Raw genomic sequence first — 26,108 nt, 5'->3', positions numbered from 1 at the left:
CATGTCTTTGGACTGTGGGAGGAAGCCAGACTACGCGGAGAGAACCCACGCAAGCACAGGGAGAACATGCAAACTCCACATAGAAAGGGTCCCAGGTGGGGCCCGAACCCGGAACCTTCTCACTGTGAGGCAACGGCGCTAACCACTGCGCCACCGTGCTGCCCCTTTAGATACTTTCTGAATCAATTGTATGTTAGGTTTTACCTTCTAGTCACAGTTGATTGCAATGCAGTGCAGCACTGAGGTTGACAAAGGGGGAATCTTCTCTGCTGCTATTATCATTTCACAAATACTTTCACTACGTTAGGACCTAAATGCAAAATACCTGTACATAAGCTCTACATAAGATTTCATGCAACCAAGCCAAAGAACTCGGACACTTTGCTATATTTCACTCCCGAGAAGATTAAATGGCAGAAAGTCACTGTGGTACCTGATAAGAGTGCAGTCAACAGACAGGCTCACGAGTAGATAGAGAGTTACAATAACCACTTCCCAGTGACCTTCAATTGGAAGAGCTGTGGAGGGCTATCCGTGTTCTATCATCTCTTTAACTTGTATGAAAGATGCTGAATTTTTCCAACAGAATGTTCCAGTAACACTTCTGAAGTAAAGATAAAGCTAGATCCCGTTATGAAGGCAAACAGAAGGTAGGCTCCTCAGGAATTCAATGTCTTTGACCTCTGACCCACATTTATACTTTTCACCAACAAGCTCAGACGTCATACTGTTACCCAACATGTATGTCTTGATGCTATAAACAAAGTATTCTTAACATAGTAGTTTTTGGCTGCATTAAACAGAAAGAAAGTCACTTTCGGCTTTTCCCGTTTTAGGGGTCGCCACAGCGAATTGTCACACTGACGACTCGCATGTTGACATTTGGCACGTGTTTTACGCCGGATGCCCTTCCTGATGCAACCTGGATTCAAACCCGGGGCACCGTGGCGAGAGCACTGCGCCTTAACCACTAGCCTACCAGGTTTTGGCTGCATTAAATACGGAATGCAATTCTTAACTTCAATATGAACAGCTCACATAAAACTTGCTGTTATGTGAACTAGACCTGAAACAATTTGATTAATTCTGATTGTCAGAAAATGTATTAGTAATATTTTGATCAGGGTTGCAACAAAAAATTGAATTCATTATTGATTAATCTAACATTTCTTGATTAATTGAAGCCCAAATTTGATTAGCCAACAACTGTCAGCCCTGCATCAGCTTGTGTGTTTGTGCCATAGACCTCTGTTGCATTTAAAAACTACTAAAAACATTTTTCATAACACCAGGCCCAACTATGTTGCCTCAAATTCTCCAAGCGGCGATAATTTCCCAAAGTTACCATGAGTCAGAGTCAACTGCGCAAGCTCTTTGCTCTGTTTATTTTCTGCTAGCTCCTCATGCTCAGGTCTGGGATTTGTTAATGAGGAAATTCATTTGCTAGACAGGCAGTCCATTGTCATTTTTAATCTCTGTTAGGTGAGTGCTGAACATACTATCAATATAGAAAACGACCAAGTAGCAGGCCCTAGGGTTTTCATCCACTCACTGTCTAACATTTTGGTCCGACACTGCTCCATTGGCAGGCTGGTAAATGAACTGTAATAATGGCACAGGACCACATATCATTTCGCTGACACCCTGTGATGTAACTATAGATTCAGAGAGTATCCAAGACTGATTCCTGGATGTTTATTTCACTTCTCCCACCCTCAGCCACGCTAGCTCTTCAGCTGGTTCCCACCCCACATTATGTAGTCACATCTAAGTTGGATTAATGGTCTCCCTGTGTCCAGATGTTACATACCAAAGGAGGTGGGAGGAGCTTGCAGATTCAACAGCTTCAATCAAAAGCCTTCCAACACAGAGAAGGCAGAGGCAACTTTTTCAAAGGCATTATTTGCTGTAATTGGGCAGTGGCAAAATGAAGGTTTTAAAAGCACTGTGCTTCTTAACATCAAAACAAACATGCACTGAAGAAAAGAAATTAACTGTCAGGCTGATATTATATAAGGTTGTTAGGTCACAGTTCTGCAGGAAAGAGGACATCAATACTAGTACATGACCTATTCCCCCATACTGTTTTACATTCATAAATTATTCTGCAGGACTGACAGCAGACCCCAGAATTAGGAGGCTATCATGCTTTCTAGAAAACTGATTCATAGTACTATTTATGTAAGTGCACATTTAAATACTGAATGCTATACATGTGTAAAAATGCATAGACATGCTTCGTGTTTCCCTTCAAGTACCAAGGAAAGGAAAAAGCAAGTTGTTAGATCAACAGGTCTGCAGTGTTTTGTCACAAGAGCAACGGGGCTTTCAGTATCTCTAAATTATTATCAGGGATTCTGGAGCATTACGAAACTCCGAGGACATAAGAGGATAAACCCTCCAACTATCACCATCACACAGTAGGCTACCTGGCTGTCACCAATACACTGTGATTTCCATGCAGCTACACGTCGGGACAAGCCGCGCCATTAAGATTATACGTTTACAAGCACACACAGCTGTTGTTTTCATGTGTGCCAAGTAACTGAAAACAAACATGAAAACTGATCTGAGACATGGATCCCACAGGTTTGATACGAAACCCAAGCGCGCTGCGCCAATTTTGTCAATAAAACCAGCACGTTTTCGTAGCTCTCAGCTAAAGCCACACAGAAATTATACAGGACTTTGTATTTTCCTTGGAAAACGAAGAGAGGATTGAGCCATTTTGTCGCAGTCAATCAAAAACGATGCTGTTTTGTGGAGATAGGTCGTTCGTGCCAAGTGTTGCAATAGCATTTACCTGGGAATATTTGAACGGTGAAAGCCCTCACAGCCTGCCATCCTTGCAGACAGGCCCAGTCTGTCTGCTCAGACAGGAGCACTGCTGAAAGCGCAGGCACATTCTAGGCCAAAATCATCAGCGCCCTGTTAATTTGCACCGTACTTTCTCTGATTAAAGCCTTCCCTAATTATCGATCTCTCCCTCTGAGGAGACTGCCGCGGTACACTGTTATTATGGAGACAACCTATTAGTGGTGTTGGCTCCAACTCCGGCGAGAAGGCCTGTGCACAGATGCTTTACAGAGAAAAAAGTACTCATGCCTTCTGGAGTGTCACAATGCAAGATAACACAACGGGCTCCTTACCTATGGTTGCACCGTTAGGAGATGCAATCTCCAAGGAGAGTATAAATCCTAGGTAGAACAATCTCATCGCCATCTCCCGAGCAATGCCCGATGGCACTGCTGTTAGAAAGGAAAGGAGGAAAAGTTGGCTGGATTTCTAGAACCAAACAATCCGATCATGCACCTCATTCGAAACCCTTCAATGGTCCGGGTGCGACTGTCCGTTCAGTTGCACCCTCAGCTCCGCACGGTGGCCGCTTCAGGCGGGCTTAGGCGATTAAAGGAGACTTGCTACAGCCCGGTGAGGCTATGGGTGATGGAGAAGCACAGTCATGTATATTTCTAATTGATTATCGGCATTCAAACATGATGTCCAATGCACCTTCTTTCTCTCTGCTTGCTCGAGTCTCTATTTCACCAGAATCGTCCACTCGTAGAGAAGCCAAGAGCCGCCAGCTCCGTTCAGCTCATTCCGTACCAAACTTTAAAAAGAAAATAAGAAGCAATCGCGTGATTTCCCCTGGGGGCAGCAGCGTCTCAGTGTGCTTGTGGCTGCACGAGTAGATGGTGAATCTCACAATCTCCAGCACCGTGGATGAGCCCGTGACGTAACGCTCAGCTCATGAAAAACTGGATAAGCGGTCTGCGCATGCGCCCTTTCTGGAGGCGTGACGGTGAGAGAGCGAGCAGTGGAGAGGGAGACGTCGCTGCAACTAGTAGCATGACCGGCCATGTTGGCTCGACGTTTCTACATACTTGTGTTTTTCTCGTTACGAAATTAGTTTAATGAGTCCCGATAACGTTGGAAACAGCTAATTAAACACACATGGGGCACCTGGGGCAAAACTTTGTGGTTGGGCTCCTGCTGTTTCCCAGTAGGCATACATGTGGCAATTTCATGATTTCCCCAGAGACTGAGAAACCAAACAGTAGCCTACTCTAGAGCTGAAATGATTGGCTGATTAATTGGGTTGTTGTTAAGTGGTTAATTATTTTGGTTATTTTTAAGATAATATGAAAAAAAAATCACTGCATCACAAAAGCTGAATATTTGCTAGTTTTCTGTGAGTAAACTGAAAATGTTTGGGGTTCGGATTGTTGCAGAGCAAAAATGTTAGCTAAGTAACAGCATTTTTAACTTTACGGAAATTTTATACACAAACAATTGATTATTATTCAGTGATTGCTGGTTGAAGCCTTGCAGTACGTCTTCAGTGGCAAAAAACGTTGGTTTAGTTGTTCTAGTGTGTATTAGCTGACAAAAAAAATTATAAACCAACATTAAAACATGTTCTCCCTGTGCTTGCGTGGGTTTTCCCCAGGCATTCATCCTCCCACAGTCCAAAGACATGCAGCTTAGGTTGATTGGTGACTCTAAATTGCCTGTAGGAGTGAAAGTGATTGTCTGTCAGCCCTGTAATAGACTGGCGACCTGTCCAGGGTGCACCCCAGTGCCAGCTGGAATTGGCTCCAGCCCCCGTGGCCCTCTTCAGGATAAGCAGTGTAGATAATGAATGTATGGAACTTTAAAACAAACAAACAAAATATTAAAAAATGTCATTTTCAATTACATTTTGACACACTACAAGACCAACACTAAAAGATGGAAGGCCCATCAGTGGTTCACATTAGTAAAAAAAACTGTGATAATACAAATTATTGGATCACATGCTTGTTCACAGTTAACATTATTTTCCTTACCATGTACAGTTCTTCATACAGGTCTATGTCCTATTAGTGGGTAGAGTCTAAAACATTTATCAACTGCCTTCCTCTGCATAAAAAGGTTAAGTGACTAAAAAATATTAAATACTTTCAACCATGCAAACGTGATATAGCCTATAGTCCAAACATCATTTGTTTTTGCTATTGTTGAAAATTCCTACTTTGAATCAGTTTTTAATAGACACCTAAAAAAGTACTTCATATAAACTCAATGACATTGTCTTTTTCACACCCACACATTCTGAACTGCATCTAGTTTACTAGTTAAAAATAGCAAAGCTTGAAGTGAGAATGCTCAGTAAGGTATTATACAGTAGATCGTCCTGTGGAAGACCCTCAATCTTTGCATTCTTCACTAAATCATGCCCCCTAGTGGCACATAAAAACCGAAAACATGCAGGATTGTGGCTATAGCTACATGTTTTATAAAATGCACAGCAGTGCAATGGTCTTCTCAGCCTCAAGTAAAGATCATTTATTTACAAAAATAGCCATTTTGGTCAGCAATAAGGCCAAAAAATATTTTCTAGTGAGAATTATTATGGTTTGTAAGGGTTTAACTTATCATGCATGCAGTATGAAAACAATGTATAACCAGACCTGCATATAAAAATGAAGTAAGTGAATTAAATATGAAAATAAATATGAAAATATTAACAGCATGGCCCTAACTGCAAAATAGGTGGTCTCATTCTTAACAAATGTAGGCATCTTCAGTGAAAAGGAAAGATTGTCATAAGTTGCCTTTACTAAATTGTCTTCCACAAGACAAGTGTAAATTTAACACATGAACTGTTTTTAGCTTTGAATAAACAGCATCTTTGTGAAAATTATTCTTTAGAGTTGTGAATCTATGACAAGGTATTCTCATAAACCATCTACACCTGTAGGGGGCACTGAATACTTAGATTACAAAGAGATATACAAACTAACTCATTTTACTAACCTAACAAAAAAGATCCAACTATTTGATGCAATACTTGGTTAATTGTACATGGCATACCCTCTAAGGACGTTCTGATCAAAAGGAATATGAGTGGATCTTTGCCCTTACTGCAGCCATTTTGTAACTGAAACACTAATAAATTATTTTTTCTGGAAGTCTGTGATGCTGTGTGTCTTCTTTTCTCACAGGTTTTTAATCTTGGGTATTACGTGTACTTCACACTACACATACTGACAGTAACCTCACTACCACTGGCGTAAAGTATAAGCATGCCTTACAGCGGTTCTCAGTTTGCAAAAGTGTTTACCCAGAGCCAGAATCACAAGGGGAGAATGTGAAGTATGTGGAGAATCTGTGAAAAATATGCCTGAAATGTCTGTGGAATATGTTGAATCCAACAATATTTTCACTCAGAGAATCAAAGCAGAATATAAAGACACAGAAAGTTTGAGGGAAAACAGTAAAAATAACAGTATTTTATATGGGATTTTTTCCCATGTATTTCTATAACACTCCCTTTCAAGTTCACCGGAGAACACAATTATGGATTCTAGCAAGTTTGTTTAATTTATATTTACATAAGTGTCTCTCCTGTTTGTCAGCACAGAATCGACATGATTGCTGGTGTCACCTCAACCTGAAAATGCCCCCTTTGTGGGAGGAGGGTTGAGCATTGTCATCCAGGAAAGGCAGACGCCAGCACGCTGTGTGGGAGACAGCTTGAGAGAGTGCCAGCATAAACACTGCCAGACCACATGTTCTCCCAGGGCAGAGGAGCTGGCCTCTCTCCAGGCGCATCTGCACACAATCCTTCAGCTTTTAGCAAGCCAGCTAAGGAGGCAGAGCAGGGCAAAGAAGGGAGAGAAAAGGGGAAGGGCAGCGTTCCCAGACAGAGAGAACCTGCTTCCTCTGTGACAGCAGTGTCAACAATGGAAGTGATGACATTTGAAAAATAAATAAATAAATAAAAAGCAGCAGCAGAGGGAGGATCATAAGAATCTACTCTCTGTATGCAAAGGTAATAGACATTCTGTGTGTAAAGGCTGACAATGCAAACTGCACGTCACATGCCAAGGTCTGCTTGCTACAACCATTACCCAACCTGCCCATATCCGTGAGAGAAGATGGATTGCACTATAAATCAAGCTCCTGACTCTCACACAGTCGCCATTTGCATCTGTAGCCGCACTGCGTACATGCACCATTCTTGTACTTTTCCAAGAATTTTTACTCTAATTCTTAAAAAATAGATTTCTAATGTTTTACTTCTTTAAAAAAAAAGCTCCTATTCTACCCAAGTGTAAATGTGCTCACATCCGCCTCTGACATATCCCCTAACAACTTTTCTTGCTTAGTGCATGTTTTCACAGAGGCATAATTACTGAGCATGCTATGCTGACAACACCTGAGGAATGTGGAGCATGCACCAGCAGCCTGTGTTCTCCCACCAACACCCCCATCCTAAATTGCCCCCATCTGCAACACTCCCACCTCCATCCCACTAATAAGAGCTCGGGTCCAACACAAAGTTCACCATGACATGCTCACAGGACTCTTACATTTGCAGATAATGCAGGTGTTACTTTATGTAATATTTTGGTTGTTCTAGCAGGAAACATACCTCAGCTCTATATTATTGGAGAATAAACTGTGTGACTGTAGTTAGTATACAGTTACATTCCCATCAGATTGTTTAAGTGGATGAAACCCTATCCAAAAACCCACAGCTCCCAGCAGGCTTCACTATTCCCGTTAGTGGTGGTGAATTCAGTGTGTGTTGGCTGGCCCGGGCCCTCTGCTCACTGAGTAACTCCCCAAACTGTCCTTGAGCTCTGCGGAACTCACAACCCATCTGGCTGAATACTTGCACACGCATATCAAAACACTGCATGGATTGAAACGGATCTGACCGGAGAGAACGATGTCAGTGCAGAATAATGTTATTTTTATGCAAATGCAAACAATACATCAAGTTTTGACACTGTGTGCTTGCATGTGTGTGGGAGACAGAGAGGTAGAGGGAGAGACAGACATTATGAATTCTGCTGAGCCTCTCCCGTCTGTCTGACTAGACCAGCATGATGAAATCTGGATGAAATCCCTTGTGCATGTAGACCAACAAAAGTATATAAACATGTCCTCTGTCTTTCTGCACTGCCGGGTTTTGCAGTTATATATGTATTATGCAAATGCTATGATTAAGCAGAACACACTGTATGGCTGAGTGAATAATTGCATATGTTTCCTACACACTCGAGGGCTAATAACTCCGGGTACGCAAGACAAGGCAAAAGGGTCTGGGGATTTAGTTGCCAAGCAACTTCTGACACAAACATTTTTTTAACAATTTATATAATGAGAGCTGTTTAAAAGCATGACAGCTGAGGAAAAGAAGGGAATATGAGATATTTTTTGAGTAGGTTAGACAGTTATTTATCAAGAATTATTTCTGGGTTAGCTCCAGAAAGATTAAGATTATTCAGTTTTTTACCACAGCCAAATAAAACACCATAACAAATGTCAGGTATATGTTCACCAGATCAATGCGTCGAGCTTCTCACTGACTATATACTATCCTCATTTAACTTATATTACTTTGATTGTAGCTATGTATGTAGCTAGTATGTAGAACATTTAAACCCTTTGTGTTCATGTTTTTAATGTTTTTGCATTGTTTACTTGAATTTGTTGTATATTTAAAGGCAAGAATCTATTTCAGAGCCTCCATGATCCTCTGTAGCTAATGGTTAGCCAGCTGCTAAATTATGAATACATGTAATTTGTTTAGTGCGTCATGAGGGTGTAAATGGTGTTTCAAAGCTTTTCTACCCTTACAGGATGCATCTGTGCTCTTTGACAAAATGCACAAACTGTAAAAGAGAGCAACAATGTTAGCTGCAAACCAGATAACCAATTTTTATACATCTTAATTTGTGTTGCCTGTAAAATACAAATACTTTGATGCCATACTTGGCTATTCGCTGAAGTCACAGTTAACAGAGGCTCCAGTTAAGAAAACAAGGATGTGACATTTGAGTTTGTAAAAATGCATATTTTGATGATTAGGCTTTTTTTTTAGGAGGGATTTGAATAATGAAGGCTGTTGCTCCCAAAGACTTGGACCTACATAAAGTTCTACATTACCAAACAACAGTTTTTAAATTGTAATTACAGCAAACACTGAGAACACAAGGCGCTGGTTGAAGATAACCTGAATTATACTTTTTATATCTTACTATGAACAAAATGTTCCAGCTATTTTCACTATCTACTAATAAAGACAAGTTGCCTTTAACTGGCTTCAGGACAAAAAGTATTTTTAAATTAAAAAAAAACTTTATTTGTTTCAACAGTAAATGTTATTCCAGGTCAAAGTGAGTAATGTCTGGAAATAAGCAGATTGGGCTATTCCTTTTCATGTTTGGTGTATTATTGCCTCTTGGCCTAACAGCTGGATGGCTCAACACATATGAGCTGCTAAAAGGACTCACTCAAAGGGTAAAATGTGAGATTCAAAGGGCAACATCCATGTTTCTGCACCAAGTCTCAAAATCCCAATTTCCAGTTCTGACCCTGGTAAAAATATTAGAAAAAAAAAAACTTTTAAAGAGCCTGTATTTGTCAAACTGTTGACAGATGACTTATACACTGGTACTGCAATATACAGTATCTCTGTGCCATTTTACCTGTATTCAAACCAAAACCCTCTCTAAGAACAGAAATCGCTGTACAGGTTATAAAGCCCAGGAGACAAATTTGTGATATTGGTCTATATAAGTAAAACTGACGTGACTTGATTTAGTCTGACAGTGAACTATTATTTAGTAGTTTGAAAGCAGGCTTGATGAGGCCCCGAGCATGAAACCCAGAGATAAAGTCAGGAATAACACAGTGGAGTGTGTGGAGCACATCAGGGTGCTGGGAAGCAGCGGCTCCAATCACCACCTCTGCTCCTGGCTCAGTTTCCCTGGCTGACGTCAGCTGACTGCCGTGGCTCTCCGCTCTCCGCTCCTCCGGACACAGCGCCGCGTAAAAATGCTGCTCTCTGCGCCGCCAAGGACAGGAATCAACGCATATAACGGCTACACCGGCAAAAACAACAAGAAGGTAAATAACAACACCACAGCGCACTTCTGTCCTCTCTTACCAAAACTCAGTAATAACTCGATGCGGTGCTCGAGCTCCTAGTTAGAACCTGCTCGGTTGTTTTAGCTGCAATGTCCTTGAAAGTGGCTCACATGCGACGCTTAAACTCTCTTACTTGCTGTTGCAACCTTTGCTGTTTTTTCTTTTGGATGTTGTTGTTGTTACACTGTTACAACTAACACGGGGCCCGTTACATTGTTGCCTGTAGATTTCTACTACGGTTCGCCTTCATTTGTTCCGATACGGTCGCTGTTCTCTTCCTGAACATAGCCCAGTGAGTGCAGTTTACAGATTGGCCGTAGATGCCCATAAGGTTCCCAACAAGCTTATAAAAGGTAATTATATTTGAGTTTTACATGAATACGTGGATATTCAATCAGGCACGTCCTCGTTTAGGTATTGTTTCCACTGAATTATCCACAAGTTAGCAAAGTTTTCCCCCTTTTTTGGCCCATTTACGCGCACGGTTATGCCCCACCTCTTCAGTCCTACTAATGATGAGAGGGGTTTGCATGGCACCAAAGAGGAAACTAACAGAGCCCATGTAATAACACAGTAGCTAAAATAGCTCTAAGATATATGTCCAAATTGAATATGGAGGTCAACTGTAGAGCAAATGATATATAAAGGTCTAAATCTGATTAGCTTGTGTTCTAAAGCCTGTGGCACAGTTATGTATTTTCAGACACCGTTTCTGTACAAATCATTAGATTTGGTGGGATAGAGATCCTAATTTTAAAGCTTTACAAATGTGTTTATCAAGATTATATCTCATAATGTTGCTGCTAAAGTGTGACTGAAATGGTATATGACTCTGCATTTCTTAAATAATGTTTCAGTAAAGCTGAAATCAAACACCTCCCAGTATTATTCCTCTCCCTGCCTCATGGCTTTCAGGAATTCAGATTGCTCAGATTAACGACCTGGAATTCTTGGAATCCCGGACTGAGACAATGTGTTTATTTCAAGAGGGCTTTGCAAAGGCAAACCTTTTCCTTGAAAGAACACATGCGTGCACTTTTTTGTCACACATTTGTCATTGTTTGAGCGCCAAAGTCACACAGAGAGTAAGACTTGTAAATCCAGTGTCAAGTTGTAACCCCTGGCCTGAGTCTTTTACTACGAGAAAAAGGGCGGGGAAAAGAAAGGGATTAAGAGACCCCCACCCCTCCTTTACCTCTGCTTTCAATTAACTCCCTCGTCTTTTTTCCCTCTCCCCTGTGTGCTCCACATACCTTGATTTCCACTGTCAGTTCGCATGGAGAAGAGAGGCTGAACATTGCTCCTAACCGATGAATCCCTTGTCCAGACAATTTACCTTTGGCCCTCTCTTCAGTGTACTTCATGCCTATTGAAAGCAGACTTTTTAAAGACATGTTAAGATTTTTCAGGTGTTTTTAAGGAAACTGGATTAAGTCAGGAAAAGGAGCGCCAGGAGAAGTCTCACCTCTTAGACACAGAACACCAAGGATTTTCACCACTTTTCTTTGGTTCTTTCCACCTGGCACTGTTGTTCCTGCTTTCTTTTTTGCCTGCAGCTGCAGAAATACCATAAAGAGAGTGTCTGAAACGCAATGATCTTTTCCACTGTGCCATTAAAAGTTTCTTTAACCAGGGAGGTAGGACTCTGTTTCCCTCTCAATCATAATACAGTTTGTCATGTAATCATAAACATATAGTTGTTACACAGCATAAACAAGCACGACTGTTTTGACAATCTAGAGATGATGATTTTGGCTGTTTAATTATGCATTATTGAAAAACTACTATATGATAATGGAATATACAATTATGTTGACAATGATAAGCAAAACATTTTATTTTGGGATTCATTTAAATAATTCATGTTTGAAACTTATAGTTTCAACTAAATGCTTATCTTGGGATAAAGATAATAAAATCAAAACACTAAATGGAGTGAAGACTGGGGAGAAGAATTTTTTGTAAGATTGCTTTAACATCCTCATCAGCTGTAGCATTAATGTGCGAGATAGGCTCCTACCGTTACTGCAGAGTTAAAGGCATACATCCTGCATCACTTACCACTCATTGTACTCTCTCAGATGAAGAAGCCCTTGAGTCACCTGCACTCCCTACAGGCATCACCTCTGCTCCTTCCCACTGTAATCATCTCATCAGTCTTCAGCTGCTCCCTCTCTCTGCACCATGCTCTAGGCCACTTACTGTAGTTATGCATCTTGCTTGTCTATAATAATAGCACAAAGTGCTTATTTATCTTGCTACACTGATAATTGCATACTCTGATAGTAGCAGGGATGTGAAGACTGTATACATTTCCAGGTTCTCTGTGCAGTGGCTGGAAATAACTGAACATCAATTGTTCAAAAGCATATAGGGTAAACAGGTTAATATATATATTATAAATAGAAACACATGTTTTTAATTCAATGTTTATATTTTTTTGAAATTGTAAATGAGTGAATCTTTTATGGGCACGCAGGAGGATTTCCTGTACTTCTCAGGGTTGATCTTGTCTTGTCAACAAGCCCAGTTCCCACAGAACTGTGTTGCCACTGGGAATGTAGCTGAGCTAGCTTGAACTCTAATCTACCCAACCACTGTCCACCTCACAAAGAGAAACACAAACATTTGTGTATTGCAGAGGAATGTAAAGAATGCTCACAGGTGTAAGGAGCAGTGTAAACAGATATGCAGACAGCTGTGGATTGAAGAGTTAGAAGCAGGAAGGAAATCATTTAACATGCCAGGAGGTCAGGTTTTTGGGCACTTAGTAGCTACATGCAGGATGTAAAATAAGAGTTGTGTTCGTTGTGTTAAGAACATCATCACGCTCTCCAACCTTACCTTCTACTTGTGTTTTTCTACATATACTGTATGTTTGCTTGTGCTTGCACCAGCACAGCAGGCATTACCTTACATGGATAGCAAAACATCTGGAGCTGAGGCTGGGTGGTCAGATGGGGTGTAGGTATGGAGCTGACTCACATCCATCCTTTTCTCAGAGGGAGCCTAGCAGGCTTAATGACACACTACCTTCTGACTAGAGGGCACATGAGACGGATTAACACTTTCCACTAACAAACTCAGATCCCAATTAGACAGACCTCACAAGCCAGACCTGGGCCCGGACTTAGTCTCCTGTCAGATCATATCTCCCCAGGCCTTTGCAGGTGCATCCTTCCTGATAGCCTGCACAGGCCACCTAGAGTGACGGCAAGGGAAAGCACAGAAAGAGGTTGAGATTATGGTAAAACAAACAATGTCCTATTTATAGTCTGTCCTATTGATACTTAAGAAGAGATGGAGATTAACGCACCAAGATGAATGAATGGGTCCTGTGAGTCACTCAGCTTGACAAAAAAAAAACAAAAACAGTGAGTGTTGAAGGCTGATTCCAAAACAGTTTGTAAAACAAGCCTGCCGGATAGTGGTGATACAGGCAAGCATGCAAAAGAATCACTGCTGTTGGTACTCATGTCAAGAGTGTCTGCAATCATCTTTCTACAGTATGTGCAAAAGTTGCACACACTAGTTAATATGCTTTCAAAAACAATGCCACGATTTACTTTTTAAAACCAATTCACTTAATACAAAGCATAGTCAACAGAAAAACACTAGTCAATATTTTATGTGACCACCTTGACAAGCTTCCTCTGTGGATTTAGGCTGCCTCGGTTGCATCTGCCTCTTCATGTGAACACAGACTGACTCCCTGATGTTGAGATCAGGCTCCTGTGGAGCCCAGACCATTTGTTGCAGGACTCTTTGCTGTTGTCACTGAAGACAGTTCATTAAGACTTTGGCTGTATGTTTGTGGTCGTTGCCATGTGCTGCAAAAACGAGTCTGGGGCCCATCAGATGCCTACCTGGTGGTGTGTAAGGGATAATCTAATCATATAAAGTGTTTAAAAAAGTAAAAAGATTCCTTATTAACTGCCTTAGATGTGGAAACATTTTATACTGGTAAACGGTTACGTCTAACCTCGCTGTAACTGTAATGTTGTGGATAACAAGCTAATATGTAGGCTACATCTAACGTTAAAAAACAACTGCTAACACTAACTATCTTCACGACAGGAAGACATCCGTTGACTGAAGGGACCAATAAAAGTACGATTATTTAGAGCTCTGTTAACTGATTGGATGAGGCTCTTTGGAGCGCATACGATTGGTTGATTTTTCCCAGGGTCTTATTGGACAGTGTTGAGCATTTTTCAGAGACTGAAATCTCACTGTTTAGTTTTTATATCAAAGCAAAAATTGCAAGTATAAAACAAATGCTCAAATTTTAGTTTTCATTTTGTGACCCGTGATGTTCCCTAACAGTTTTGTGTTTCTGGAATCTGAATTAAACTTGTACTAGTTGGTTTGATCAAATCCACAGCAGAGAGACATAGAAAGAGGCCATAATTAGCCTGATTCCAGCAGTCTTTTGACAACCCCCTTTCTTTTAATAATCTGGTGGCCCAGTGGTGACCCCGTGGTGTCCAACAAGCCGTCCTATTGTTCCCTGGGGCTGCGCCTGCTGACCCTAACTAATCAAATGCTTCCTCCTCCAGCAAAACGAGCAAGAGAACACCAAGGCCAAATTTAGCTGATATTTTATTTTCTTACGGATTCTGCTTATTTTGTTGGAAACCATGGTGCATAGTGCATAGTAAATTTTGTTGCTGAAGAGAGCTCTTTATGACTCTGGCTGAATGTTTTGGTTGTTGTCATGTGATTACAGATATGAGCACATATTTTACCGATGAACCGCCGTGAGTAAAGCATCTGTACAGTGCTCCTTTCATAGTTACATATATGAGCAGTGTGCAGAGGCAGCTGAACAACCTGATCATGAAATCAGTTCAGCAGATTTATGTAGAAGCACAGACCCAGAGAATGTAATTGTTTACATTGTTGATATATACACAGTCTGAGAGACTATGGCAAAAAACCTAGTTTTATCTAGTTGTGCAAATAGTTTAAGATTTCTGCCAACACCTCAAGACAATACTAAAAATTTTATTTGAAATAGCCAAAATAAATGTCTCTTTACAGAAACAATGTTGTGGTTACTGTTGATAGTCCAGAGATTCCCCTGTGGACATTCTTGACTTAGACTTTTTCAAACAGTTCAAATGAAAACTATTCACCACAAAAATCTGTTCAGCTTCAATCCACAGCATAAAAGCCTCTCTAGCAGCAGAAGGGAATGAAGCCAGATTTAATATTACACTGTCCATTTTTGCATTTGTAAAGAGGCCCGGTTTTCACATATTCTATACATTTTTACAGTTACCTTTTGTGCCACAAGTATTGTTAAATATATATCAATGAAGGTAAGGTCTTAACATTTACAGCCAGCCACTGTGTATTCTGTGTTGTGTAGACAACCTACAATAGACCTCTGTGTGAATCAGTACTTTGTGCGTCTGATGTACATACACAGCAGTTAAACAGTGATTTTGAATCTCAGCCTTCACAAATGCAAGTTAAATGCATTTATAAGGAACAATGTTTTACTACATAGGGTAAAGTCAGTATCATTGTAAAACAGTTTAAAATTTCTTGCAAACAAATTATTATTCCTTGAAATATCAGCCCAGAAGCCAACAAGTCTGACATAAAGTTTATTATTATCTTAGTGAATAAGTTAATAACTAGTCTGTTAACATATTTATGCTCTTTTTGGTATGATTCAACTGACATAGAAAAATGACATCATTATAAATACCAATACCAATCAATATTCAGTCTTACACCAGTAACTACTGGATCATCACTGTTCAAAAACAATCCCAGTTTTCATTTATTTTTGCACAAATGAATAGTCAACATTGATTTGTACAGCCACTGTTCATTTGTCACCCAGTCAAGCAGGATATATTGGAGAGACTGGACAGACTAAATTACTGCTGGTCCTTGTTGAGAGGCTGAAAGCAAAATATTTGATGAATCTGTGTAACCTGCTTGTTATAGAGCTTGGTTTGGCTTGAATGTTTTGTAAGACTTTGTCTAAAAAGTAAAGCCTTGTGATCTTATTTTGACCTTTTAATGAATATTTACACATTCAACACACATAATATAGCCTTGCATAGTGTTCTTCATGTTTTCATTTGGATAAATTTGTATAAATTACACAGCATTAATTTATTCATACATTTTTCATTTACATTTACAATATGCTGCTGTTATCTTCCACCTCATTTCACCTGACACGTCAAGTTCGACGAAGCAGCTAAATTGCTATTGATATCCTGGCTCTGATAACGTGGCCCCATTTGGATACATTTGACACAGTATCATCAGGTTAAACCAGCCGCTATTCTGGCTAATTTGTGTCTGTAATTTACTTTCTCCTGATGTAGTTTGAACAAGCTGGTGAGGAAAGCTGGCTCTGTAGTGGGTACATCCATAGTGGAGAAGAGGACCCTCAGTAAGCTGCTGTCCATCCTGGACAGCACAGCACCATCAAAAGGCAGAGGAGTTCATTCAGCAGTAGGCTGTTGTTTCTCTCCTGCTCAACGGACAGACTGAAAAAGTCATTTGTCCTTCAGACCATACAACTCTTGTGATCTGGACTTTTAGACATGGAAATGCGACGTCACTACTCAGCTCCATAATATTATAATCCCATTTCACTATGACACTGCGCACTGTTTCCTTTTGTTTTTACTGTCTATCTATCTATCTATCTATCTATCTATCTATCTATCTATCTATCAAGTCAGTTAGTGGCCCATTAACTTGCTTTGCATCCAGTCACTTACCACATCAGTGTACGGTCTTACCATCTCAAATCTGACTATGCCCTCTATTTGTTCTACAGCAGACGTATGTGTCCTCCTCCAACCATCAGATGACTCCCTCAAGCCCCAACAACAACAACAACAGCAACACCACCACCATCAGCAATGGCGGCAGCAGCAGTAGCAGTGGGGGGGAGCAGCTGAGCAAAACAAACCTGTACATTCGTGGCCTCCACCCAGGAACCACAGACCAGGATCTGGTCCAACTCTGTCAACCGTAAGTCGCCCAAATCCAACTTCAAATTCAGTGTCTGTTTGCACAGACAACTCCTGCTCTGGCTGCCCACTGCCAGCATGAACCAGGTTAGAGGAGCAGAGTTGATTAAAGCATAACAGAGCGATGACTGAACTGATAGCCTAGATAGGTGCTGGCTGAAAGGCTGAATGGAGAACATGACTACATGGACAAATACAGTGGATGGATGACTTCCTTTCACTTGAAATTCACATCAGTGCTAAACCACACCTTAGCATGGATTTGGAATGGGGGAGAGGGTCACATTTTCATCCACCGTTTTTAAGGCCCATCATTTAGCGGACTTATGGAAAAAGCAACACTCATTTGGACTGTGAACTAAGACCTTTCAGTTTGGCACAGCTAAACACAGACTTTCCAACAACTAGGTACATAATGTTTAGTCTCCATCTCTCACACTAATTCTTTCTGCACGTCTCCTCTTGCTCCTTCTATTATTTTTAACCTATATATATTATGGCTCCTCTGTGTTTTAGTCTGCCAGAAGACAGCAAGATGACAATGAGACTATGCTATCCTAATTCATGGTTGTATCCTGCATGCAGCGTAAAAACAACACTATTTATGTTGCTCGTCAGCGTGAGTGTGAGTCTCTTAAAACTCTGTTGTGGGCAGCCAGCATGCAGTCATTCATCAAACAACAGCATCACCCAATCCATCTGATGTGTTTGTTAGGTCTTCAGTGAAAGACATCAAAACAAGTAGGGCTGAGATGAATGATCTGGGTTCACTTAATTGAATTCTGAGCCTAGTGATGAGAACCAGAAGAGCAGAGGAGAAGCGCGAGAGAAAAGGAGGGAGAGGAGATAGAGAGATTGAATAAGGGAGAGAGGGAGGGAGAGGCCTGCTATTTTACAGCTGTATGGAAGATATGGCTCACATGAGGCTGCCCAACCCTACAGGAAACGGCGAGCCCAGGGGAAAGGGAAAGACAAACAAGGGCAATAGCATGGAGTTGGGGGAGGTGAAGGGGGAGGGTAGAGAGAATCAGAGGGGGAGGAGTGAAAGGAGTTCGCGGTTTGTGTATCAGGTGGTGTTGTGTGGAGTTCTGCGTCGCCAGCCACCACAGTCGTCTCTCTGGGTGCCTCGCTGCCCCTCTGGTTCCTGCCCTGCTCAGTCTATGGTGGCCGAGCTCGAACGGACATTCGGCTGTTCCCTGTATGCCATGTTCCCTGTATGCCATGTTCCCTGCCATGTTCCCTTGTTCCCTGTATGCCATGTTCCCTCACACATGGCTGCATCATTGTAGTCCGAGAGCGTAAGTCAGTAAATGAGCATCTCGACCGTGTAAGCATGGGAGTCCAGGAAGCATAGCTAACAGCTTAAAATCATGATGTGAAGCAGTGGACTGGTTGGATCGCTGTGTGATTAGAACATATTACAACGTCTATGTGGTATCCTGAACACCAACTAATAAATAATATAAAGAGAATTTTTAACACATGTTGAAGTATTTAAACAAAAGGCATGATAATCACATATAAAACCTAAAAATGAATGTAAAAATCCGACTGTAGAAAGCCTTTGAGTAAGTGAGTTGTAAGTGTTTGTAGGCTTTAGGGGGTTGATATTATCAAACAAAAGGAGGAAGTGAGTTCTATATTGCAGACTTTAGAAGATGGTAAACAGTATTTTAGAATTAAACCAATGATTGTTTGGTCTCTATGCAGCGCTTTATCTTGAGTTTGGATAGGCCACATTTAAGCAAAATGTGAACACATTGTGTAGTCAGTACTACAATTATAATTATATAATTATATTCCAAGCATAGTGGTGCAATTTACTGTTGTAGTATCCAAATCAATAATTTAGAATTCTTGGATATTCACATGGAAAGAATCATTTTAACATGTGACTTCAATGCATCTCAGTAAAAGACTACAGATTTACTGCACAGTCTCTTTTTTATCTTAAAGCCACTTAAAAGAATCAATTGAATTTCCAGTTTGGAGTAACTGATTAAACAGATTAACTGTGAGATTACAATTATAGCAGGTCATTGTGGAATCCTTATTAAATAAAATGCATTTTGAAAATGATTCCAGCCCAGACAAAATATGGCAGTGGTGCAGTGTCACTGGATGAAGGCTGGGCTGCATGTGAGGGGCACTAAGACCCAGTGTGGGGTTTAATGCTGCCTGGTTAGAAGAATGAGAGTATGGCTGGGATCCAGTATCGGACAAGACAGCCAAGGAGTGGCGTATCAGATTACACTGCATGCACATGCCTGGAGAGATGGGAACAGATAGACACTCTGCTGCACAGGAGCCTGGGCCAAGTCAAACGCTGCGTTATGAGTCTGCAGTATCTGACCAGTTGGGCAGATAGTGCAGGATTTTCATATGTATAGTTCATTGTAAAGCAATCTGAAAATGTGGCAGAGACATTTATTTTTGCCATATTGTCACATCATGTTGGACTCTCCTTGAGGTATGTTGCTTATTGACAACTGTGTGTGTGACTGGGTACGATATAGAAAATCTATAGTTCTTTCCAGAACCCCATGAGACATTACTCTTATTTTGTTTAATTTATGTCCCCCATATGTCCCCATCCACCACCTCCATCCCCTGTAAAGACTTTCCCATTTTTCATCAGATGGTGCACTTCTATTCACTGCCATTAAACTGAATTATAAGTCAGTCCTAATGGAGCATGGTCTCACAGGGTGTTCATGAAATCAGGTTGCCTCAGCAATGTTGCAGTGGTTGTATTGAATGTAAATAAGTAAATATTTTCCTTAGACCATACAAGGATGATCCTTGAGTGAATCCTTGCTGTTTTTCAGGTATGGGAAAATCGTATCCACCAAGGCCATCCTGGACAAGACTACCAACAAATGCAAAGGTGAGCTGTACAGTGAGCTCAAAAGTTTATCAAAATGTGATTTATATGTTGAATTTCAACAGGAGCTTTAATGGGGAAAATACGAATTATATGAAAACCAAAACTACTGACAGGCTGTTGCAGCTTAAGATTATCACATCATTAGTAACGGTATTAATAACACCAGAATTCCCATTGTCCCAGGAAAAAAAAGGCTTTGCTCAACCTCAATGACAACTATAATGACAAATGTCAGAATTTAAGCATTATCAATAATGGGGAGAAGTACTTGCCAAAGTATTGTTTAAATTGTATTTAGTATTTGATTACCCAAAGTTATTAAATGCTTAAAGAAGATTCTACCTTTGTTTATATTGTTCCTGTTTCCTGTTGTTCTGTTATGATTGTGTTGTACATTTTGTTTGTATTCCATACCACACAACAATGCTCTCGAATCAATAAATCTGAAACTGAACATTTGAAATCCATAATATTTGAATGGTACTATTATTTTTACACTACTATATTCCACTCTGTTCTGTACTGTGAGATTGCGCCTGTCCAGTTCCCAGAGGCGTTGCTCTCTGACCTCATGCCTTCAGTAGATGATGCACTCACTAACACCATATCCAGTCAGTTGAAACTTTTACTACATTTCAACAACATACAGGTGAAATAATATCACAAGCATGATAGTTTGTCATCTCTACGGTAATTTATGTAAAAGTTAGATTGTAGTTATGAGGTTACAGCATATTATTGATACCCTCTTCAAAGTAAAAGTCTATGTTTTTGTTAGCCAAGTTTTAAGTGTGTATTAAGCGTCATATTATTCCTACTTAACAGACATGTATTGTGTGACATAATAGGGGCCGCGTTGTGTAACTCTACATCTGTCCTTCATGGGGAAGCACAGACCAAACACAGCTCTTCAGATTCAAACACTATGAGTGCTTCATAGGTTTTGATTACACCTCTGTGTCTGTAGATTTCCTGCCGTGTTCATAGCTTGTTATCATAACCTGTATGCCTTGCTGTATGTCTTGGTCCCTGCAGGCTATGGCTTTGTTGACTTTGACAGTCCAGCCTCGGCTCAGAAGGCAGTGACAGCGCTGAAGGCGGGCGGAGTGCAGGCTCAGATGGCCAAGGTAAGAATCCCACTTGAGGCAACATGATGTCAGCTTAATTAATTGATTGTTGGTCAGAGTTAAATTCTCAGAACACGAAAAGCCTTTCAGGTGTTTTGACAGGGACTGAGGGTTGGAGGAATTATTAATTAGAAATTAAATGATGGGTCATTAACCTCACAGCAGGAAGGTTGTTCAGCTTCTTATAAATGTGTTTTCAAACTGTCTCAAGCTCTTTCTCTGTATGTCTTGTCTTTCGATTCATGGTATATAAATAGAGGTCAATTAAGTCTCAGTTTGTGTGTTTGTGCTGGGTGGTGCACTGCATGTGTATATAGGTGTATGCTTAAGCCAGTGTATTTATGGGTAGTAATGGAGTGTAGAATTCAGTATGTGTGCGCACAAACAAGATTACATAGATGCACATGGGTATAATGTATACGTGTGTGCATGAAGTGCATGTACTGTACGTGTTGTGCTTCATGCTAGTGACAAAGTTGGGGGAGTGTGTCCCAGGGCCTGCTTTCTCTGAGCTCCCTGCACAAAGGACCTGTCTGTTCTCCCTGGTGGCATCTGACTCAGTGTCTGAGCAGCTCCCCAGTCAGCAAAGGCCCTGTGCCCAGCCGCCCGCCCTGTCATCAAACACACACGCGCACACACACACAGAGCACACATGCACCTCACCAGCCTTGCTTCAGGCGGATTATGGCACACACTAACAAAGCATGCACACCAGCAACACCCTGGGAAAGATGATCTCTCGTTAAGCTAGATCACTGACATTCATACTGCTTCTTGCTCGTTGAATAACTTTATTTCACTCACCCCTTCACTCTGGATTCACAGCGGGGCTTATGTTTGCGCCAGCTTTGTCCCTGGCTCAGTCTGACTCATTTGCGATTGAAATCCGCAGCAGGTCTTCTCTGCTCGTCCTCATGGGTTCTAGCTTCATCACTAGTTTGCACTGCTGTGAAGGAGGAAGAGGAGGAGGGAGATGAAGGAGGAATCACCTTCACCACAGGTCACAGCGATTACACATGCATTATTCATAGGGTGGAAATTAAATCACACCGCGTTTACAGCTTTTTAATCACATCTGCACTTTGAGATAATGAATATGCATAATGCTTAGAGGGTAATGCAGATTGGTTATCTTGCAAGATACCGTTGGTCACCATAAATTTGTTTGAGCAGGAGGCAAAGAAAAGAAAAAAGCCAACAAAATAGTTCTGAAGCATAAACTGAAACAGTGGCACTTTAAGAGACTTTCAGGCTGCTTTCTAGTCATTTCACATTCAGATTTAGAAAAGCTAAATAATTTGTCTGATCTATGCAAACTGACAGAGCCCCCCTCTGTGCCTGCAGTCAAGGTCAGGATTGGCACATGAATATAACCGGTTGAATACAAGTGACATATTATTACCATGACCTAGGAAACAGGATGATAATGTTTTCCTTGTGGGAAGATGATAACACAATGCTCTAGATGTTCCTCAGATGATTTCCAAAGGTCTTTGTCCAAAACATCTCGGCTGTGTTTCTACACCGAGCGAGAGCACATACTCATTTTAGATCATCCAAGGATGGAGAGCCTTTTGAAATCTAATTATGCTTTGATATCACATTACCTGAATCATGCCAGTTCATCCTCTTAACAGGCTAGTCTCACACAATGGGCCTGTCTTTAACCCTTTCAGTAACAACGTGAGCAATAGAGTACGAGAGAAGCGTATGAAGTTGGATGAATAAAAGTAGAAGAGAGAGACATAGAGAAAGCTGAAATGAAAGTTCAGCTGAAGTTCACTCAGAGTATTATCCCCACCATCTCTGAATATCTTAATAGTCCTAAGACCTCATTCATGCAGCTCATTTTCTTCCACAAGGACAAAATGAAATCAACCTTAAATTGTCCTCTACCTGCCACCTTCCAAAAATCAGACATCTCATACACTTCCTGTTAAAAGGTAACATAAACCCCTTGTTCTACTACTAACAGCTTTTGCATGGCTCTGGATTTAGGAGGGCTCCTGTCATCTGCTGTGATTCTGTCACAGAAACACTGAAGAGCTCTCTCTGGTCCGCATCCTATATTCCCTAATCCTCTTTTTGCTTCTCTGCATTTAGCAACAGGAGCAGGACCCCACCAACTTATACATCTCCAACCTGCCACTGTCCATGGACGAGCAGGAGCTGGAGAACATGCTGAAGCCCTTCAGCCAGGCCATTTCCACACGCATCCTCCGTGATGCTAATGGAATCAGCCGAGGAGTGGGCTTTGCCAGGTATGAGCTTTGGTATTAGGACAGCTGCTTTAAGTTGATTAGTGATGATGTAGCCTTGTGTGCTTTGAAGAAAATATCAGCTTTGTTTTAGTATTAATCATGATGAGTGAGCCCTCTAGTGGCAGAAAATCTCCAAATGGAAACATTAACACAGCATGATACCTGCTGCTGTTCAACACAATGATCGCTTTTAATAAACATAAGATTTCCTTCTTCTATAGGATGGAGTCAACAGAGAAATGTGAAGCCATCATCCAACATTTCAATGGAAAATATATAAAGACTCCACCTGGAGTTCCAGGTGAGTTGTCTTTCTTTTTTCTTTTTCTTTTTTTGAGCTGGCATCTTGTTTGTATATCTTTTAAAGAACTTACAAAGCATAAAGAGGAAATCATCTAACCCAACATGATAATGTTTCATTTGAAAATTCCTGGCCCAGTACCATCAGAACCCTTATTGTGTAAATTTGCTGATGGAGGCCAGAAGAAGCGTCAGAGCCAAGGAAAATATCTGCAGAATGGCCGGGCCTGGACGAGAGACGGGGAGACTGTGAGTTTCTCCCTACCTGCTTTTCTTATGATGTAACATGGCTTGAGGCTAGAAACATAAAACATTCTCCGGCCTTATCATGACACATCTGTCTTTTTCCCCCAGGGAGGAATGACACTTACCTATGACCCCACCACAGCCTTACAGAACGGGTCAGTACTGCTACTCTGACATAGCCCTTGTACAGAGAGAATGTGATCATGTTGTGGTGACTAATGACTTTGTGTTTCTTTTTGCAGGTTCTACTCCTCTCCCTACAGCATTGCCCCAAATCGGATGATTGGGCCAACTTCCCTCTCCCCATACATGCACTCACCTTTGTCTACCTACCAGGTATTAGTTTCAGACCATAAATCTGGGGTGTTGGCTTACTAGATCCTCTTTTGTCAACACTCTCACTGTATGATACCAATTGTTAAAAATGATCTTGAACAAAGGAAAACTTATCAGGGGTTGTTTTTTATCTTCTTAATTGGCTGGAGCTGTTTATATAATGCAATCTTATCCTGGTACACTTGTGTCTTTGTTCCTACAGGTACACAACCCATCCTGGATACACCACCAGTCATACATCATGCCGCCCACAGTGAGTATCTGCCTTCCATCATGTTTTTGTTGCATTTGAAACCTTTTAATCTTCTGTTGTCTTATATACATGTATGAATCTCTGTCTTAACCCTGTTAGACTGCCATCAGTGCTCTGACAGACTATTTAACAGCCTCTTCATCTTAATGGCAAACACCAACATCACTGTGGTTTTTCACAGGGAGCAGTCCTGACACCAGGAATGGATCACACCATGTCCATCCAGCCGACCTCAATGATAGGGCCCCTGGTGCAGCAGCTCAGCCACCTATCCTTGGGTAGCAGCGGCACAGTACGTAGACTGCAGAACATCTAGGACCCAGCTGTCATTGATTTTTAACCACTTGACATGCTGGCTGCTCCGAATGACAGCTGAGGGCTACTTTTTTGTGAAAACAAAAGTCATGTAATGATGATGTCAAACAGCACGATAAACTGTCACATCCACCAAACTGGCCAGTCTGAAATTGTGTTATACAAGATGATATGAAAGGAACAAGAAGAGAAAGTATCTCAGCTTCTCCTGAGTGTTCATTTAGCATTTGCCAAATTCTACAGCACAGATGGGGCAGGGTGTTTTTCTTTAAATCTAATTTAGGCTGATAAAAGTTGTAATTTAATACTTAAATATTGTCTAGTGTAGCTTTACTTGACAGTGTTATTGCTGTCATGTCTAATAAACATATAATTTCCATTCTCCTCCAGTATATGCCTGCAAATGCATCTATGCAGGGGACCTACATCCCTCAGTACACCCAAGTGCCTGCCACCAATATCTCTGTTGAGGTAATGACCTTTGTTTTCTCTCATTTGAACAGTGTAACAATAAAATATTATGTGAAACAGTCACTCATGGATTTCATCTTCGATGCCGCCTTCTCAGGAAAGTGCCGTCCAGCAACCTGTTGCCATAGAGACACCCACAGAACACACATCCTACTCTTACCAGCATAACAAATGAAGAGGTGTCAGAGGTGGGTGATCACTGTTAGCGTTTGTGTCTGTGTTTGCTTCTGTGCATTTCTGTCGGTGCATGCACGTAATCCAAAAACATATTTCTCTTGCAATGTTGCAACTGCAAAAGGAGATGGTGCAGTAGCAACTGCAACAGCAGCAGCTCTTGTTTCTAATTGGCTGGTCTTGTCACTCTGTATAAGAACTTCCTCTGGATCCGGAGTGACTCTCAAGGGGCCCGGGTGCTGAAACTAGGCACAGTGACTCTGCACGTAAAGAACCACAAACTCTGGGGGAACATGGACTGTTACACAGAAAGGACCAAAAACATTTCTACAAACTCATATTTTAAAACAAACTCTTTTACTCCAAACAAAGCAAGGTGGGAGGATGGCTGGCAACGGGAATGGAAGGAGCGTCTATTTTGATAACATTCAAGAAAAAAGTCACACACACACACAGTCAACACACACTACATCTTTAAAAGCTTTTTTAAATGATATACTTTTTTTAATAATACTATTCTGAGGAGCAAGAATGAAAACAAAAGAACATTTCAACAGCATTTTTTGTCATGTTTTATTTGGACCTTTTGTAAAATGTGCTGATTTTACTTTAGTATGTTACTTTCAGGGTTTGAACCTGCCTTTTTGTACATAATTCTGTGTTTTGGTGTGTTGCTAGCTTCATGTGTTCTAGTTTGATTGATAGGTGCAAATATCTGAATACAGGTTAAGGAAAAACCAAACGGAAGTTGTTCAAAAAGCTGATGACACGTTTTCAGCAGATATGGTGCTGCTGCTGGAT

General features: G+C 41.0%; 2 protein-coding genes across 2 annotated transcripts in view; one reads left to right on the top strand and one right to left on the bottom strand.

Moving 5' to 3' along the window:
* The window catches only part of LOC109969863 (low-density lipoprotein receptor-related protein 1-like), an 88,101-nt gene extending 84,354 nt beyond the window's left edge, over nucleotides 1-3,747 (bottom strand). Inside the window, 1 exon segment of the mRNA XM_020617049.1 lies at nucleotides 3,150-3,747. Coding sequence (XP_020472705.1) covers nucleotides 3,150-3,222 — 73 coding nt within the window. The 5' untranslated portion in view covers nucleotides 3,223-3,747.
* Nucleotides 3,748-9,732: 5,985 nt separating this feature from the next.
* Nucleotides 9,733-25,820, top strand: LOC109971002 (RNA-binding motif, single-stranded-interacting protein 2-like). Its single transcript, XM_020618996.1, has 14 exons — nucleotides 9,733-9,906; nucleotides 16,742-16,938; nucleotides 19,766-19,824; nucleotides 20,860-20,951; nucleotides 23,055-23,212; nucleotides 23,434-23,513; nucleotides 23,652-23,761; nucleotides 23,867-23,913; nucleotides 24,001-24,094; nucleotides 24,297-24,347; nucleotides 24,529-24,639; nucleotides 25,053-25,133; nucleotides 25,231-25,321; nucleotides 25,505-25,820. Exons 1-13 carry the CDS (start codon nucleotides 9,835-9,837, stop codon nucleotides 25,306-25,308), a joined length of 1,230 nt encoding a protein of 409 aa, XP_020474652.1. The 5' UTR covers nucleotides 9,733-9,834; the 3' UTR covers nucleotides 25,309-25,321; nucleotides 25,505-25,820.
* Nucleotides 25,821-26,108: the final 288 nt, after the last annotated feature.

This window comes from Monopterus albus, unplaced genomic scaffold (genome assembly GCF_001952655.1).
Source record: "Monopterus albus unplaced genomic scaffold, M_albus_1.0 scaffold6.1, whole genome shotgun sequence".
NCBI lineage: Eukaryota > Metazoa > Chordata > Actinopteri > Synbranchiformes > Synbranchidae > Monopterus > Monopterus albus.
This window is presented reverse-complemented; position numbering and strand designations above follow the sequence as displayed.

Coding starts and splice junctions, on each gene's coding strand:
- LOC109971002 (XM_020618996.1), top strand. CDS start 9,835: ATGCTGCTCTCTGCGCCGCCAAGGACAGGAATCAACGCATATAACGGC. Junction 23,213..23,433: donor CGAGGAGTGGGCTTTGCCAG/GTATGAGCTTTG, acceptor CTTCTTCTATAG/GATGGAGTCAACAGAGAAAT. Junction 24,348..24,528: donor CATACATCATGCCGCCCACA/GTGAGTATCTGC, acceptor GGTTTTTCACAG/GGAGCAGTCCTGACACCAGG.